Source organism: Papilio xuthus, unplaced genomic scaffold (genome assembly GCF_000836235.2).
Source record: "Papilio xuthus unplaced genomic scaffold, Pxut_1.1 DF828177.1, whole genome shotgun sequence".
NCBI lineage: Eukaryota > Metazoa > Arthropoda > Insecta > Lepidoptera > Papilionidae > Papilio > Papilio xuthus.
In genome coordinates this window covers 678,434-691,469 of record NW_013530472.1, presented here as the reverse complement: position 1 = coordinate 691,469, position 13,036 = coordinate 678,434, and the positions used below count along the sequence as shown (strand labels likewise).

The 13,036-nt window shown below is 33.5% G+C and overlaps 1 protein-coding gene across 5 annotated transcripts in view; it reads right to left on the bottom strand.

Annotated features, from left to right (window-relative positions):
* Window positions 1-12,481, bottom strand: part of fry (microtubule binding protein furry) — a 79,003-nt gene extending 66,522 nt beyond the window's left edge. For 2 of the 5 annotated variants that reach the window (XM_013306641.1, XM_013306643.1), the window contains exons 1-17: window positions 12,295-12,481; window positions 9,977-10,080; window positions 9,420-9,641; window positions 8,628-8,779; window positions 8,292-8,491; window positions 7,471-7,689; window positions 7,192-7,315; window positions 6,515-6,736; window positions 6,126-6,360; window positions 5,138-5,943; window positions 4,836-5,047; window positions 4,368-4,567; window positions 4,071-4,144; window positions 3,832-3,953; window positions 3,523-3,610; window positions 3,096-3,187; window positions 2,021-2,152 (exon numbers count right to left, since the gene is read on the bottom strand). In XM_013306641.1, coding sequence (XP_013162095.1) covers window positions 2,021-2,152; window positions 3,096-3,187; window positions 3,523-3,610; window positions 3,832-3,953; window positions 4,071-4,144; window positions 4,368-4,567; window positions 4,836-5,047; window positions 5,138-5,943; window positions 6,126-6,360; window positions 6,515-6,736; window positions 7,192-7,315; window positions 7,471-7,689; window positions 8,292-8,491; window positions 8,628-8,779; window positions 9,420-9,641; window positions 9,977-10,046 — 3,170 coding nt within the window. In that variant the 5' untranslated portion in view covers window positions 10,047-10,080; window positions 12,295-12,481. The remainder of the gene's footprint in view (window positions 1-2,020; window positions 2,153-3,095; window positions 3,188-3,522; window positions 3,611-3,831; window positions 3,954-4,070; window positions 4,145-4,367; window positions 4,568-4,835; window positions 5,048-5,137; window positions 5,944-6,125; window positions 6,361-6,514; window positions 6,737-7,191; window positions 7,316-7,470; window positions 7,690-8,291; window positions 8,492-8,627; window positions 8,780-9,419; window positions 9,642-9,976; window positions 10,081-12,294) is intronic. The other 3 variants (XM_013306642.1, XM_013306644.1, XM_013306645.1) reach the window with 3 other exon arrangements.
* Window positions 12,482-13,036: the final 555 nt, after the last annotated feature.

Genomic DNA, 13,036 nt, shown 5'->3' with positions numbered 1-13,036 from the left:
ATGTTAAAATATAATAATAATAACCTTACGTCAAACTGAAGACATGATTTCATAGTGAACAAATAGTTAGTTTTTGAAATAAGGATGGTAAATATTTCATAACCTCTCTAGTTTTGTAGTTATCATATGAAAAATTCATATTAGAAGTTACTCACATTATATAAATTTCCATTGTCCTACCTTTTGGATCATCATGAAGTATAGACCTTCATAAAATTTATTAGTAAAATTTTAAAATGATTATTTACGACATCAAACATCTAGTTTTACTACTGCAGATAAATTTATTTAGTAGGTTTTGAAATGAGACATTAAAAAGAGACAGATTTACAACACTCACAAAGGAAAACACAAGTTAAACGACAAAGGTATTGTCACATTTTCTGACAAAGGAAGACGAGTTAAGAGCACATATTACAAGTAGAAGCAAACAGCACAGAAACAACATTGAAAATATTGGCTTTGTGTTAACGTTAATGTACTACATAAAATTGCCTTCGAACAACAAAAGCAATATGGAACAAATGTACAAAAAGCTTACGAAATCAAATAAAAACAGATAAATTCCTTCAAATCTTAAATATTTCTAAAATCAAATAGCGAATAGATTATATTATTTATGTACATTGACATCGCATAAAGCTACAGTTAATACAACAACATAATTATATAGCGCGAACAAAAAATAATTTAGACGTACCTTATTAAAGTTTTTCGTGTTATTTTTTTAATAATAATAAAACATACCGGACCTGTCATATCTTATTAATTAACACGTTGAGGCCTTATAAATAATAAAATGTTCATTCCAATGTTATGTTTTATAACGCCTTTTTCATAAGAGACAACTAAAAGTATGTTCTCTATATTCCTTTTGTATTTTCACTCAATTCATTCCTCTCACACACTTTTATAGATTTCATAAAACATGCTGAACATTCAATATTACCATTTTCCACACATTTACATTAAATTTTGTAAATTTAGTTCATTCCACATTGTTAGATGTGGATTTTTAATTGATTTGAAAGCTAATAAGATAAATACCAACATTTAAAATGTCTAGTACTCAAACACTCATACACTCGTATGTTTAAGCGTAAAAGATTCCAACTTATTAGTATGTTAATTAATAGAAATATTAAAAAATTGTTTCGTCTTTAAAAAAAATTGTTAGTTTATGATAGTCAATTTAATTCATTCGTGCATTTTCACCATAGCATATCTCTAACTACACATTCCAAGTAACATGAAAGTTTAGCAAACGAATACTTTACGTTCATAGGAAAACGCATTAAAATGGAAAGATTGATGGTACTTATTGACCACATCGACATTTTATTTTAAGACATAAACATAAAATGAATAAAGGAAACAAAATATTTATCATTAGTTTACGTTTGCTTTTGATGCAGCAGTATGATCAATCTTTCAATTTCAAATTAACACGTATAAAGTAGTCCACATATTGAAGTTGACAATTATTGGCCATACACTTTGTCATTCACAAACAAGAAAACACTTAAATTATGCGACTACAATGTGAGAGCGCGCACAATAAATGATAATGCTATTGCACAACGTGTCGATGTATGTATATAATAACTAAACACGGCGACAGAGCACAGCCTGCGAACTATTTGCGATCAAACAGTCCCAGTCGTAATGACGATTTTACAATGATGGTTTCTAGCTGTGCATATTACCTATGCGTGATGTGATGAATGACAACGGAACAGTGGAGTTCGTATCTGATGTTTGAACCACCGCAGAACCGACAATGTACTAGCTGTCGATTCTATCTGAACGTCCACAAACAGTCTGCGACGGCAGATGACTACGGCACAGTTTCATGCCCCGATATGTTAAGATAACGATGAGGAAAAGCGATATGGTACCGAAACAGGACAGAGACGATGATATGATAATCAAATGCGACGTGCACATAGCGATTGACGATGCGATTGGCGATACAATTGGCGATGCGTTTTGCGATGCGAATGGCGATTGGATCGGCCACCTCGTCCGCTTGTGATGCCTGTGCGCTCGGGCATAGCTGAGGGGCAGCGTGAAGAAGCCGCCGGGGGCGTTGAGGCTCTCGCTGGAGCCGGTCAGCGCGGCCGGCCCGACCCACCCCTCTGGCTCCGCGTGGCTGGACAGAGGTCACGGTGCGCCATATTGCCATCACACTCTTACACCCACCGATACACTACTGACGACGCAATCATACCCCGATTGCTACGCTCAAACTATTATGTAATCTTTGCTCTTCTGTCTCATACATTATACACCTTCATATAACACAATATTATCAATAAATTAAACACACCATCAACTCGAATATGAGAATCCGATTCGGACTATTTAGTCAAAGTATCGCGTCTCACAGTAGTTAATAAGCTTCTATTACGGAGACGGAGTGTTTGTTATATTCCCGATCCATTTTCAGATTATTAGTTTATTCCAAAATATTAACACTTGTGTCAACGTAATATAAGCTAAAATTGAAAATCTTTTAAGATTTTACAGTTACCGTGTTAGATATATGCAGATTATTCTGACTTACAAGACGTAACAAACGCATGCGACGTTTAAAATATTCATATTTCAACAGGCGTTTTATATTAACCTTAATATATATATATATATATCAATTATAAACTAATCCCTCTAATATTAATAGTTAAAAGGCAAACGAGTTTAATACTCATACATGTGACAGCAAAATAAGATGTCTACTCCTTTCAGCACAACAAATTAATTTTATAATACTATACAAATAAATGCTTTAATGCCAATCAAAAAATATTCCAACAAATTATTACTTGTTAAGCCAATCATAATATTCATGTAGTGTTCATTTTGTTAAATATTGTTATAATTATTGAATGTGACGGAAGAATTTACATATAATATATATTTTAAGGGCTAATAATCTATGCTATTTTATACCATTACAAAATAATTAAAACTTTCAGATTGATATCACACATTAAATATTGAGTTAAATGGTATAAATTAATATATTAATAAATCCGTCATATTCAATGTGAATGTCCATACATGTTTCTATACATTTATGACAGTTGACTTACCTTAGACTTAAATCGGGACTAGCGCAACGGATGATAGGACTGGGCACGGCAGGTACAACTAAGTACGCCATTGTCATGTAATACTTCCACACCTAGTTGCAATTAATATATATTAAAAACTAGATAAAATAACACTAATAGTTAATTTCTTTATGTCAGTCGAGAATTATAGAATACATTGTAAAAATGTTGTACCAATTTTACTAATATTATAAATGAGAATGTTTAGATGGATGGATTTGTTTAAAGGTGTCTCTAGAACGCCTGAACAGAACTTGATGAAATATGGCACACATATAGAACATAGTCTGGAAGAAGACATAGGCTACTCGTTATTTTTTTTTATAATTCCGCCCGGAGGGAGTCACAAGCGACAATTAGTTGTTATAAATTTTGTTAAATGTGTTTAAATTGTGTAATAACTTACCTGCATATATCCATCTCTTTCCTTCTCAGGTTTTCTGGGTAAAGCGGGACTGCGAGAGAGCAACGAAGCGCGATTGTCACTTACTGGCCTGTAACCACCATATGATAATTTGTATAAAAATTTGATGAATAAAATAGACACTTTTATTGATTCAATACTTCATGTGTATTTAAAGTAAATTAAGATATTCAATAACCCATTTGTCAAACACGTCCTGTTTTATAATCGGTTTTCTGTCAGTTGCATTTTTAGGGTCGATTGCATAATTCGGTCCGTGTATAGCATTCCTTATTTGTTTAATATACTTACGCTGGTTCTATAATGGTGTAGAGCGCGTGTATTCTAGCATGTAGAATTGGCCAAGCCTGCAGTATAGTGGCTGGACAGCGAGCAGGTACACGACTACGCTCCAATAGCCCGTACAAAATTACCTAGAAAATAATATATTAATATAATTAATATAAAATACAGATTAAAAAAATTAAATCGTATTTTATTTATGTTATTTATTAATTAAGAATGGTTTCACTAATATTATTAAAGCTCACCTCCCAGGGATCAGCTCCGTTAGTAGCACTAGCACTCCAGCTGTTCTTAGTCGATGTTTCATCATGTTGTATTCCTTTAAACACATACAAACTTTGTTAACAACAATAAAAAAGCATATTTAAAATCTAAATTTCCAGAGTATCACAATATTTCGATTAATGGAAAAGCAAAAGTCCATAAGCATTAGCCATTGGAGCATATTGAACTAAGCCCATCTATCTAGCCTCAATAAACCATCTTATCTTTTACAAAAAAACTTAACTCTATAGATTTTTTTTAATTCTTAGTTACATTACCGGCAGTCCATACGGCGTGGCTACGCTCTGCTATCCACACGAGGTCCGGCTGTCCTGCAGCTAGTATAGCTTGCTTCTCAGCAGGGGGCAGCAGCGGCAGACATTTCTCAGCAAAGTACGGCACGTGCGCGTCGGCCGCGTCGATTAAAGCCGGCTCCTCACGTGTTAGTTGAAGTTTTTCTAGTAGATACTTGATTTCTCTGAGAAAATATTTATATAACGTAAATTAGGATATTACATTTTTTATGAACATATTATACATAGATGGTCATATATAAACCAACCGAAAAAAGTATGGATGAATTGTGTGGAAGAGGACATGCGTTAGAAGGGAGTTTAGATACATCGACTGATAGGTTGATGAAGAAATAATTGCATATTTGACAAGGAAATAATTTATCGTTCAGACAAAAATAGCTAAACATTTTATAAAAACGATAATGGTTCTCTAGTTTATTATACATTCACCTCAGTATGTGTACAGCCAATCTCCTTGGATATGACTTGCACTGACACAGCATGACCAGGCCCAGAGCCTCCGCGCCTCTGAGCACAGAGACCAGTGGTTCGTGCTTCATAGGTGTCGCGGGCACAGTCGCCACTGGCTCCCCGTTCTTCCAGCTTGTTATCAACTGGAGCAGCATTCGAAGACCGTTCTCGACCAATTGCGGTGTTGTATCCTGAAATATAAAATATGACCCGGTGAATATAAGTGTTGCAAAATTCTACTCGGACTGCAGCTGTTTTGCGTTTCATTATGAATTTTATACCTGTACATCTTTGGCGAGGAACTGCGTGAAGCCTGTGAGCACGTCCTGCCGCCACTCCGGGAAGTCGACGATGAGGGTCTGGAGGCTCTGGAAGGACAGGCCGCGGAGTTCCTCGTCCATGTGCACCGTCAGCCGGCACAGCAGGTCCACCAGCTCACTTGAACTCATACCCTCGGGGATAAGCCGTGGGATTGCAGCAACGCAGGTCCTGAACAAATCAATCCTAGGCTTCCTCTCGCCCGTATTTATCTCTTGTTCTTTGGTAACATTCTGTGTATTTGTCAACATCAATGGCCTACCGTAGTGAGCATCCAATGCTCTCAATATCTCCACAAGCACACGTCGGACGTACGGAAAGTAAGCACTCATACCAATAGACCTTGCTGTTTCATCGGTCAACATTTTATTAAGAAAAGTTTTCTTAACTCTCAAAGTGTTCCCAGATGGTAAAGTACCCGAAGTCCGTGGCATTGGCGGTTCGCCTTCTTTCTGTTGAAGACTATCAGCGACAACTAAAAACGCTCGAAGACCAATAGACATTCTTTCAGGTGTCATAATTATCTTTATCGGTCTTCCCACCATAAGTAGATCAAAAACTATTTCTCTCATAGCAAAATCTAATCTTTCCTGAGCTATGAACTGAATTATCTTGACAAATATATTCAAGGGAGTATCCCGAGGGACAACACCTTTGGATCCCTTCGGGAACAGAGAGTTGACAATACTCTGCAATCGGGAATGGGTGGCCGAGTTGCTCTCACACTTGATTCTTATCATGTAGACCCATAGCAGGCGATATAGTGCTTCTAGAATATTAAAAAGAAAACAATTTTTTAGAAACATATTTTGTAAAAACCTTAACCTACCACATAAGTTAAAAAGAGATTAAAATTTTGTCATGAGTAAGAAATGACGACTGAATTGTTTAGGTGTGTCTCGGCAGGGGCACTGCCGCGCTTACAGATAATATGTTTTACATCAAACTCACCTAGTGCCACTCTGCACATCTTCGGATCCCTATTCTTGAGATGTGAGAGACACATGGCAAGGAAGCAATGCCAGTTTGCTAAGAAGAACTGCTTCTGAGAGACGCAGAGTAGACAGGTGACGAGAGGGAATAATGCCAAACGATGCTTAGACTTGGTGCTCGCGTCTAGAGTGTGACTGTATAACATCTCGACAAAGTTCTTGAGGCATGGGACGTTCACTTCGTTTTTTACCGTCTGTAATAAATAAAACTAAATGTGCAATTCCGCTGTAGGAATATATTGTTATCTTACTAATAGTATAAAAGGTGATTGAAATATTGTGTTACTTATAACGTAGTATGTATGGATGATATGTTATAGGAATAATAAATGTAGATTATGAACTTACCGCAGCCACTGGTACTAAGATCTCAACGAAGAGTCCAGCGAGCGCATGTCTTATATCTTTATCTTTCACCTCAAGGAAATATTGGGCACATTCTTGAAGAAATTGAAATGATGCCTCGAATTCTTCGATGGGCACCATCTTCACTCGGAAGAACTTCATGCCCATCAATAATGATATTATGCTTTGTGTCGAATGCGGTGATGGTTCTCGAGACTTGAGATCCTGTTAACAAAGTTTTAGACTTATCATCTTGGAAATACATGTGTTAATGCTTTTATGATTTTGATAATTAAAGATAATTCATAGTTTGAGTCGGTAGCAGTGAATGTATTTTTCACATAATTTTGTATTTCGGAGGTATTTTAGGTATTAACATCTGCAATATATTATAAAAGTGAACATTTTACTACGTTATAGTTATAAATTGTGCTAATCATAGGAAAACCCCAGGTATAGATATGCTAATAGGTCTTCACGAATATAAACATATGATTGATATTGTATATAACAAAAATAATCACCAGAGTAATATAACAAAGTAGACAGAAATTACAGATTTTACCATTATATTTAACCCTTTAGCTGCTGTGTACCTTTTAGCAGTTTCATAATTCAATTAAATTGTGTGTCAGAGTGTGTGTATGATGTATGTTATAAATGATTGTATAAACATTGACCTTGAGTTCTGCTGTGAAGCGCTTGCGCACGGAGGAGAAGCGTGATTGCGCCAGGACGCCGATTACTTCTGCGTATAGGTCAGCAATTATATGCACGTTCGCCGCGTTAGGGTTCGATTGGAGCCTAAAAAAATGAACATTTAGATTAAATCATTGTGACCAAACCAAAAATCTATTACTGCATAATATAAAAGATATTCGTAAGCAATAAAGCGAAAAATTGATCACATATCAGATGTATTATTTAGATTTTTCTTATTATCTACTAATTTCACTTACCCTTCTTTATAATTGAATCGTTTGAAAGCCAGCGTTTCAATGTAATGCACTAGATCTTCGTGTCCCGGATGGAAGGGCAGCTGACGTAGCACTTCTATCAGCGCGAGACAGAAGAGGAACTCCACAGCCAGATCTCGTCTCTCGGCTTGCAACTCCTCGGGGCTACGTTCAGTCGTCTCCGTGCCAGCCCCACTGCCCGCTACTATGTAGATTATGCTGCTAAAGTGTTAAAAAATGTATTTAAATGAAGTGTAGATAAAAGAATAAGCAATCACAATTTTTAATGTACAGGATATAAGAAACAAAAAAAATTAAGTAATTTCATAAAGCTTAAACCCAATTACCTTAAGAAAGGAAGGATTTGAAGGAAAATGTCGACAGAATATATACAACACAATATGTAGAATAACAGGATTATAAAACAATTTTTTGGAAAGAAATTATTTAATCACAGGAAATGAGACAAATTGGAAATCAATGAGGAAAAGAAAAGAAAATATTTATTATATATTTTTTTTAATTTTAAGAATCGAATAAAAGCTCCAAGTAATAAGATAACTAGATGTCAAGTACACAGAAACTACTGACAGCCAATGTCTGAAATATTTTTTGGGTATCATCTTTTATATTGATTTTTTTTGATGATAAGAAAAGAACGTGTGACCTTAGCTACCAATTGTTATAATTTTGGGACTATTTAAATGACAAAACATCTTTATCTTAGATTGGTTTCATTGTTCCTATTCATATGGAAAATTAGATTCCAATCTTTCTAGGCATGTGGCTTAGCTAAAAATTTACATGTGAATGTTTTTACTTACCTTTTGTTACGTGAATCATGTGCTGGCTTTTTTGCTTGTTCACTGAGCTGTGGTGAATCAGCCATTTGACGTTCAAGCCAGCCAAACAGGGCCCGAAGTAAAGAAGGTAGGCAGTGCTCAGCGACAGTGCCAAATGCTGATAGAATCTGATCGAGTTGAGGATCTTCACCACGCTGAAGAGTTTTGTTCAAAGGCTTTTCCTAAAAAAATACCTTACAGTTAAAATACTTAGTACTTGTGTTGGCCATTGTTCAGAGGAGTATACTTGTTCCGGGTGTGCCAAATGAGATGCTTGGTACTTTATTATTATCTACAACATATTATAAAACTACTCACCAGTGGTTCAGCCATCACTGCTTCCATTTTCCTCTCAGCTTGAACTGTGAATTCAGTAAATAATAGCCTCATGACATACTCTCCTGGACGTAGGTCCATATCGGTAGGTGGTATTATGGGGCCTTTGTGTGGACCCCATGGTAGCATTGAGCCTGAAATAAAAAAAAAGTTAGTAATATATGCTACATAAAACAAGTTAAATAGAAAGAATTATTTTACAATTGCAGTTGAACAGCTTTTAATGTGACAATATTTAAACTAAATTTTCATCCAAAAATGAATTCTACACCATTTGTATATTTCAATTTACTGAGGAAATTATATCTCATCATTGAAGTTTTAAAAATGTTAAGTTAATCAATTTTAGTAAAATTAATTCCTAATAAAAAAATCTATAAAGACTACAATACTATTAGAAAGGTTGGATGAGTTTGAATGGATTATACAGACTCTAATGTTTATGAAAAGTCTGAATGTATATGGTTTATAGAAAATGAACACAAACAAAGAGAGGGCATACAACAACAAACTCTTGAAAATTTATTATTCATAGATATTAATCATAATTTTGTGTTAAACTTTATTTAATAATAATGGTATTATTTGCTTTAGTTAACTTGAATCATAGATAAGACAATATATATTAATATTGATACTACAACAAATATAACTGTACATCTCCACTGTCATGACACTTGTCACCCTTTGATTTTTTGACAAAAAAGAACTAGCATATGTACCATATATATTATGGCATGGCAGAGTACCACTACACTAATATTAAATATATACCTCTGGTAGATATAATTGATGCCAGCGAGTTGCCGACGTTTCTCCAGTCATTGGCAGTGAGTGTTGGTGCGGACCTGTCCAGCGAGCCGTGAGCATCTGAGATACTGGCGTCGGTGCTGAAGGGCATCGGAGCTTCACTGTCATGGGCTCTTTGTTCCGATATCACACTGCCTTCCGACTCCGCCTCGCTCGACACCATTGATGATGGAGTCTCCTCCATTCCTTCATATAAATGTACACAAATTTAAATTGATAAAATTTATAACTACTCTTACTGGTTATTAAACCAAAGCTCCCATTCTCTAGTTTCTTTAAATGATTTAAGAGTGCCTTAAAGAAAGGTAAACTAAGTTAGCAGATATTTGATGAAAAGGGGGCATGATGATAATGATTTGATTAATGTATATTTAATATGAATTTTGTTGATAAAGCGGCTATTGAGTACAAGCAGATGTTAAGAGACCAAAGATGCATTGCCTACATTTAAACTAACTTAAGGGAAGGATAATTCCTATATATTTCTATTCCTAATATATAGTAATTTGTGAATGAATTACCAGTTGCATCTTCTGAATGAGTATCAGGGGGGGCAGCGTTCATCATGTCAGATACATCAAATGTTATCATGTTTCTCTTCAGTGTTGTTACTGCTGCTATACAGCTGATGAATAAAACAATTTCAAGTTATGGCCATATAGTGCCCAAAAAATATTATTAGTATCTGAATTAAATTACAGAAGTTCTAATAATTTGGAAATATTACAATCAGCATAATGTACTATTTGTTGTAAATAGACCAAGTTAATTAACATTCAAATAGACTTTACTACAAAATACTGGACCACCCATAATAGTGTGGAATGTAGCGTGTCTGACTGTGTACAAATATTATAGAATTGTACCAATAAATATTCAAGAAATTTATCAGTATGAAGATCGATAATTCAAAAAGATTTATGAAGAAAAATACAAAGTAAAGAAACAAATTCATTTAAGTGGTATTTCAAAGCACACCCAAAGCTATAACATTATTCTAGTTTAAATGACCCATTGTTCTATGCAACATTGTATTGAGACACAATAAACAGCATAATATTATTTGATTCTGAGATATAATATTCTTGTTAAACAAAAAAAAAAGTGTCAACTGATTTTTAACAATGCTTTTATCAATAGAAATAACTTCTATTAATAAGTAACCTAATAACCTATTTTAATTTTTGTAACTTTTAAGGAATAGGATGGATTGTTCGCAACTAAAAGATAATTGTATTTCCTTATTTTAGATGTTGAATATTTAAAGTTGCCTGCATTAAAGGGATATATGTTAATGTTTTTAGATGGGCAGTAAAATTTAAGATTATTTTGTTTGCAGAATGTTCTTACTAAAGAAAAGATAAAAAACAAAATTGTTAAGACAATGTCAGTCGAGTCAGCTAGTCTTCAATGAAAATAATTTTTGCAAATACTCATATGACAGAAGTAGTTTCCAGATGCAAAAATTCAATTTAAGTAATCCTTATTATTACTGTGTAAAATATAAATTTTCATATTTCCTAAAATAAATGAATGAAATATTACTATGTATAGTTTTGAAAAAAATATTTTTTCTTTACTCCGAGAGATGAAGCTATAGAAGGTTCCAGAACTTTAGAAGGTTGAGCAAATAGGAATTTCTGACTAAATCTCTTATAGTATTGTCTCTTCTTATATTGATTAAGAATTTTGTTGTAAAGAAATATGTTTTGCAATTACATCAATGGATTTTAAGAATTAGTAGTGAACTTATGAAATATGTTGTTTGTGAAAGAATGTGACTAGTGAAATAGATTATTGATGCTATTAATGGTTATCAGTGCATTTTATGAAGATATGTCAAATGGAAAAGAGGGTAGAAAAAGATAAGTAATGAATGTGAAGGAACTTAACCTTCCTAATACATCTTATAGTAAAAAAACTGAAATTTTATTTTGTTAATTAAAATGCTTAGCTAAAAAATGCTATCATGAGCAGTGTATCAAACAATGTAATATAGCAACAAAACCATGGTGGAAATATTATGATGATACAGCTTAGAAGTGAAACATGTTGTAGGCCATTTCAAAGGTAATTGACAATTTCATTATCTTAAATATAATGTTAAGAGATTTAACGATGGTAATTATTATAATTTTACCTCAAACTTCAGTTGAAATGATCAAATAAAAGTACATTTACATTAGCTATGAAATTGTACAAAATTGGACTTTTTATGCAAATAAAAATAAAATATTTTTTTAGAAAAACACATTCAGATACTTACAACTGTTAAAAGATATTTGTAATATGTACTGTATAAATTGTACACACTTCATATACACTTCCAATCATGCAATGAAGCACAAATTCAATTCAATCACAAATACCCACCAAGTTCAAATTGATTAATGGTCATTCACTCCCAGTGCAACACAAGATAAGAATATGTATGATAGAACATAACATGTATGAACCCTTTTAATTTTAAACATATTGCCGCAAATAATAAGCCATACATTTGCAGTTCAAAATGAGGAAAATTTGCAAACAATATTGCATCTCGTAATCGACAACTCGAAATTTTTTCAGTGAAATTTTACTTTAGTTCGAAATAATAAAGATGCTTTTATAATGCTGTCGTATTTCTTTGAATTGTATTTGACGCTGACATTAAATTGGAATATTATAGTACTAATTTAACACGCACAAATTTACCTGTGAGCGTAATTATAAAGAAAATAATATTACTTGACCAAACGCATGAAGTGCTAAAATTAACGATAATAACATGTTATTGAAGCTTGAAATATCATTGTGATGTATGCGTAATATTAAAAAAAAATTCTAAATAGCTTACCTTACTATTTATTTTCTGTTAAATTTACCACTTTTTGAAATGAATTTCATTGTACTTCAATTTATGATAAAAATTGTTGTAAATTAAGAAACCTCTTTCTCACTATTACTCATTTTCACATTTATCTATCGTATAATCTCATTTGACACATTCAAAAAGTAAAAAGTAAAAATGTCATCTAATATTGTTGCCAGGATCGATTTTAAAAACTTAAATCGATTAAAATTGTCTTTGGGATATCTTTGTTTCTCAAGTTTCACAAGGATTTTATGGCAATCGGAAAATATGATAACAAACAATGTCATCTTGACAACGTCATATTTCGACCAATAAGGGAGCGGCAGCTGCACGATTTAATGTTACCATTTTCACAATTTTGTAATTCTAAAAAATATCACGCATAATGTTATGACATGTCCGTTAATTTGCTAATGATGTTGGACATATCGATTTCTATCGATAGTAAGGAATTACTACGAGAACTCAGGTTATCAGTTGCAAATCAATTGCTTGGATTTGCAGCGTGGACGACTTCTGAAGGAATTTAAGCAATTTTTCACTTTTCACTAGTAAACCTAAAACATGAAGGCGCTCACCTGTCAATGTCAAAACTGTAAATGCGATTTTATGGATGGATGGATGATTATTTGAAGGTATTTCTAGAGTGGCTGAACGGATCCTGATGAAATTTGGCATAGGTGTAGAACATAGTCTAGATATAACACATAGGCTACTAATAAAG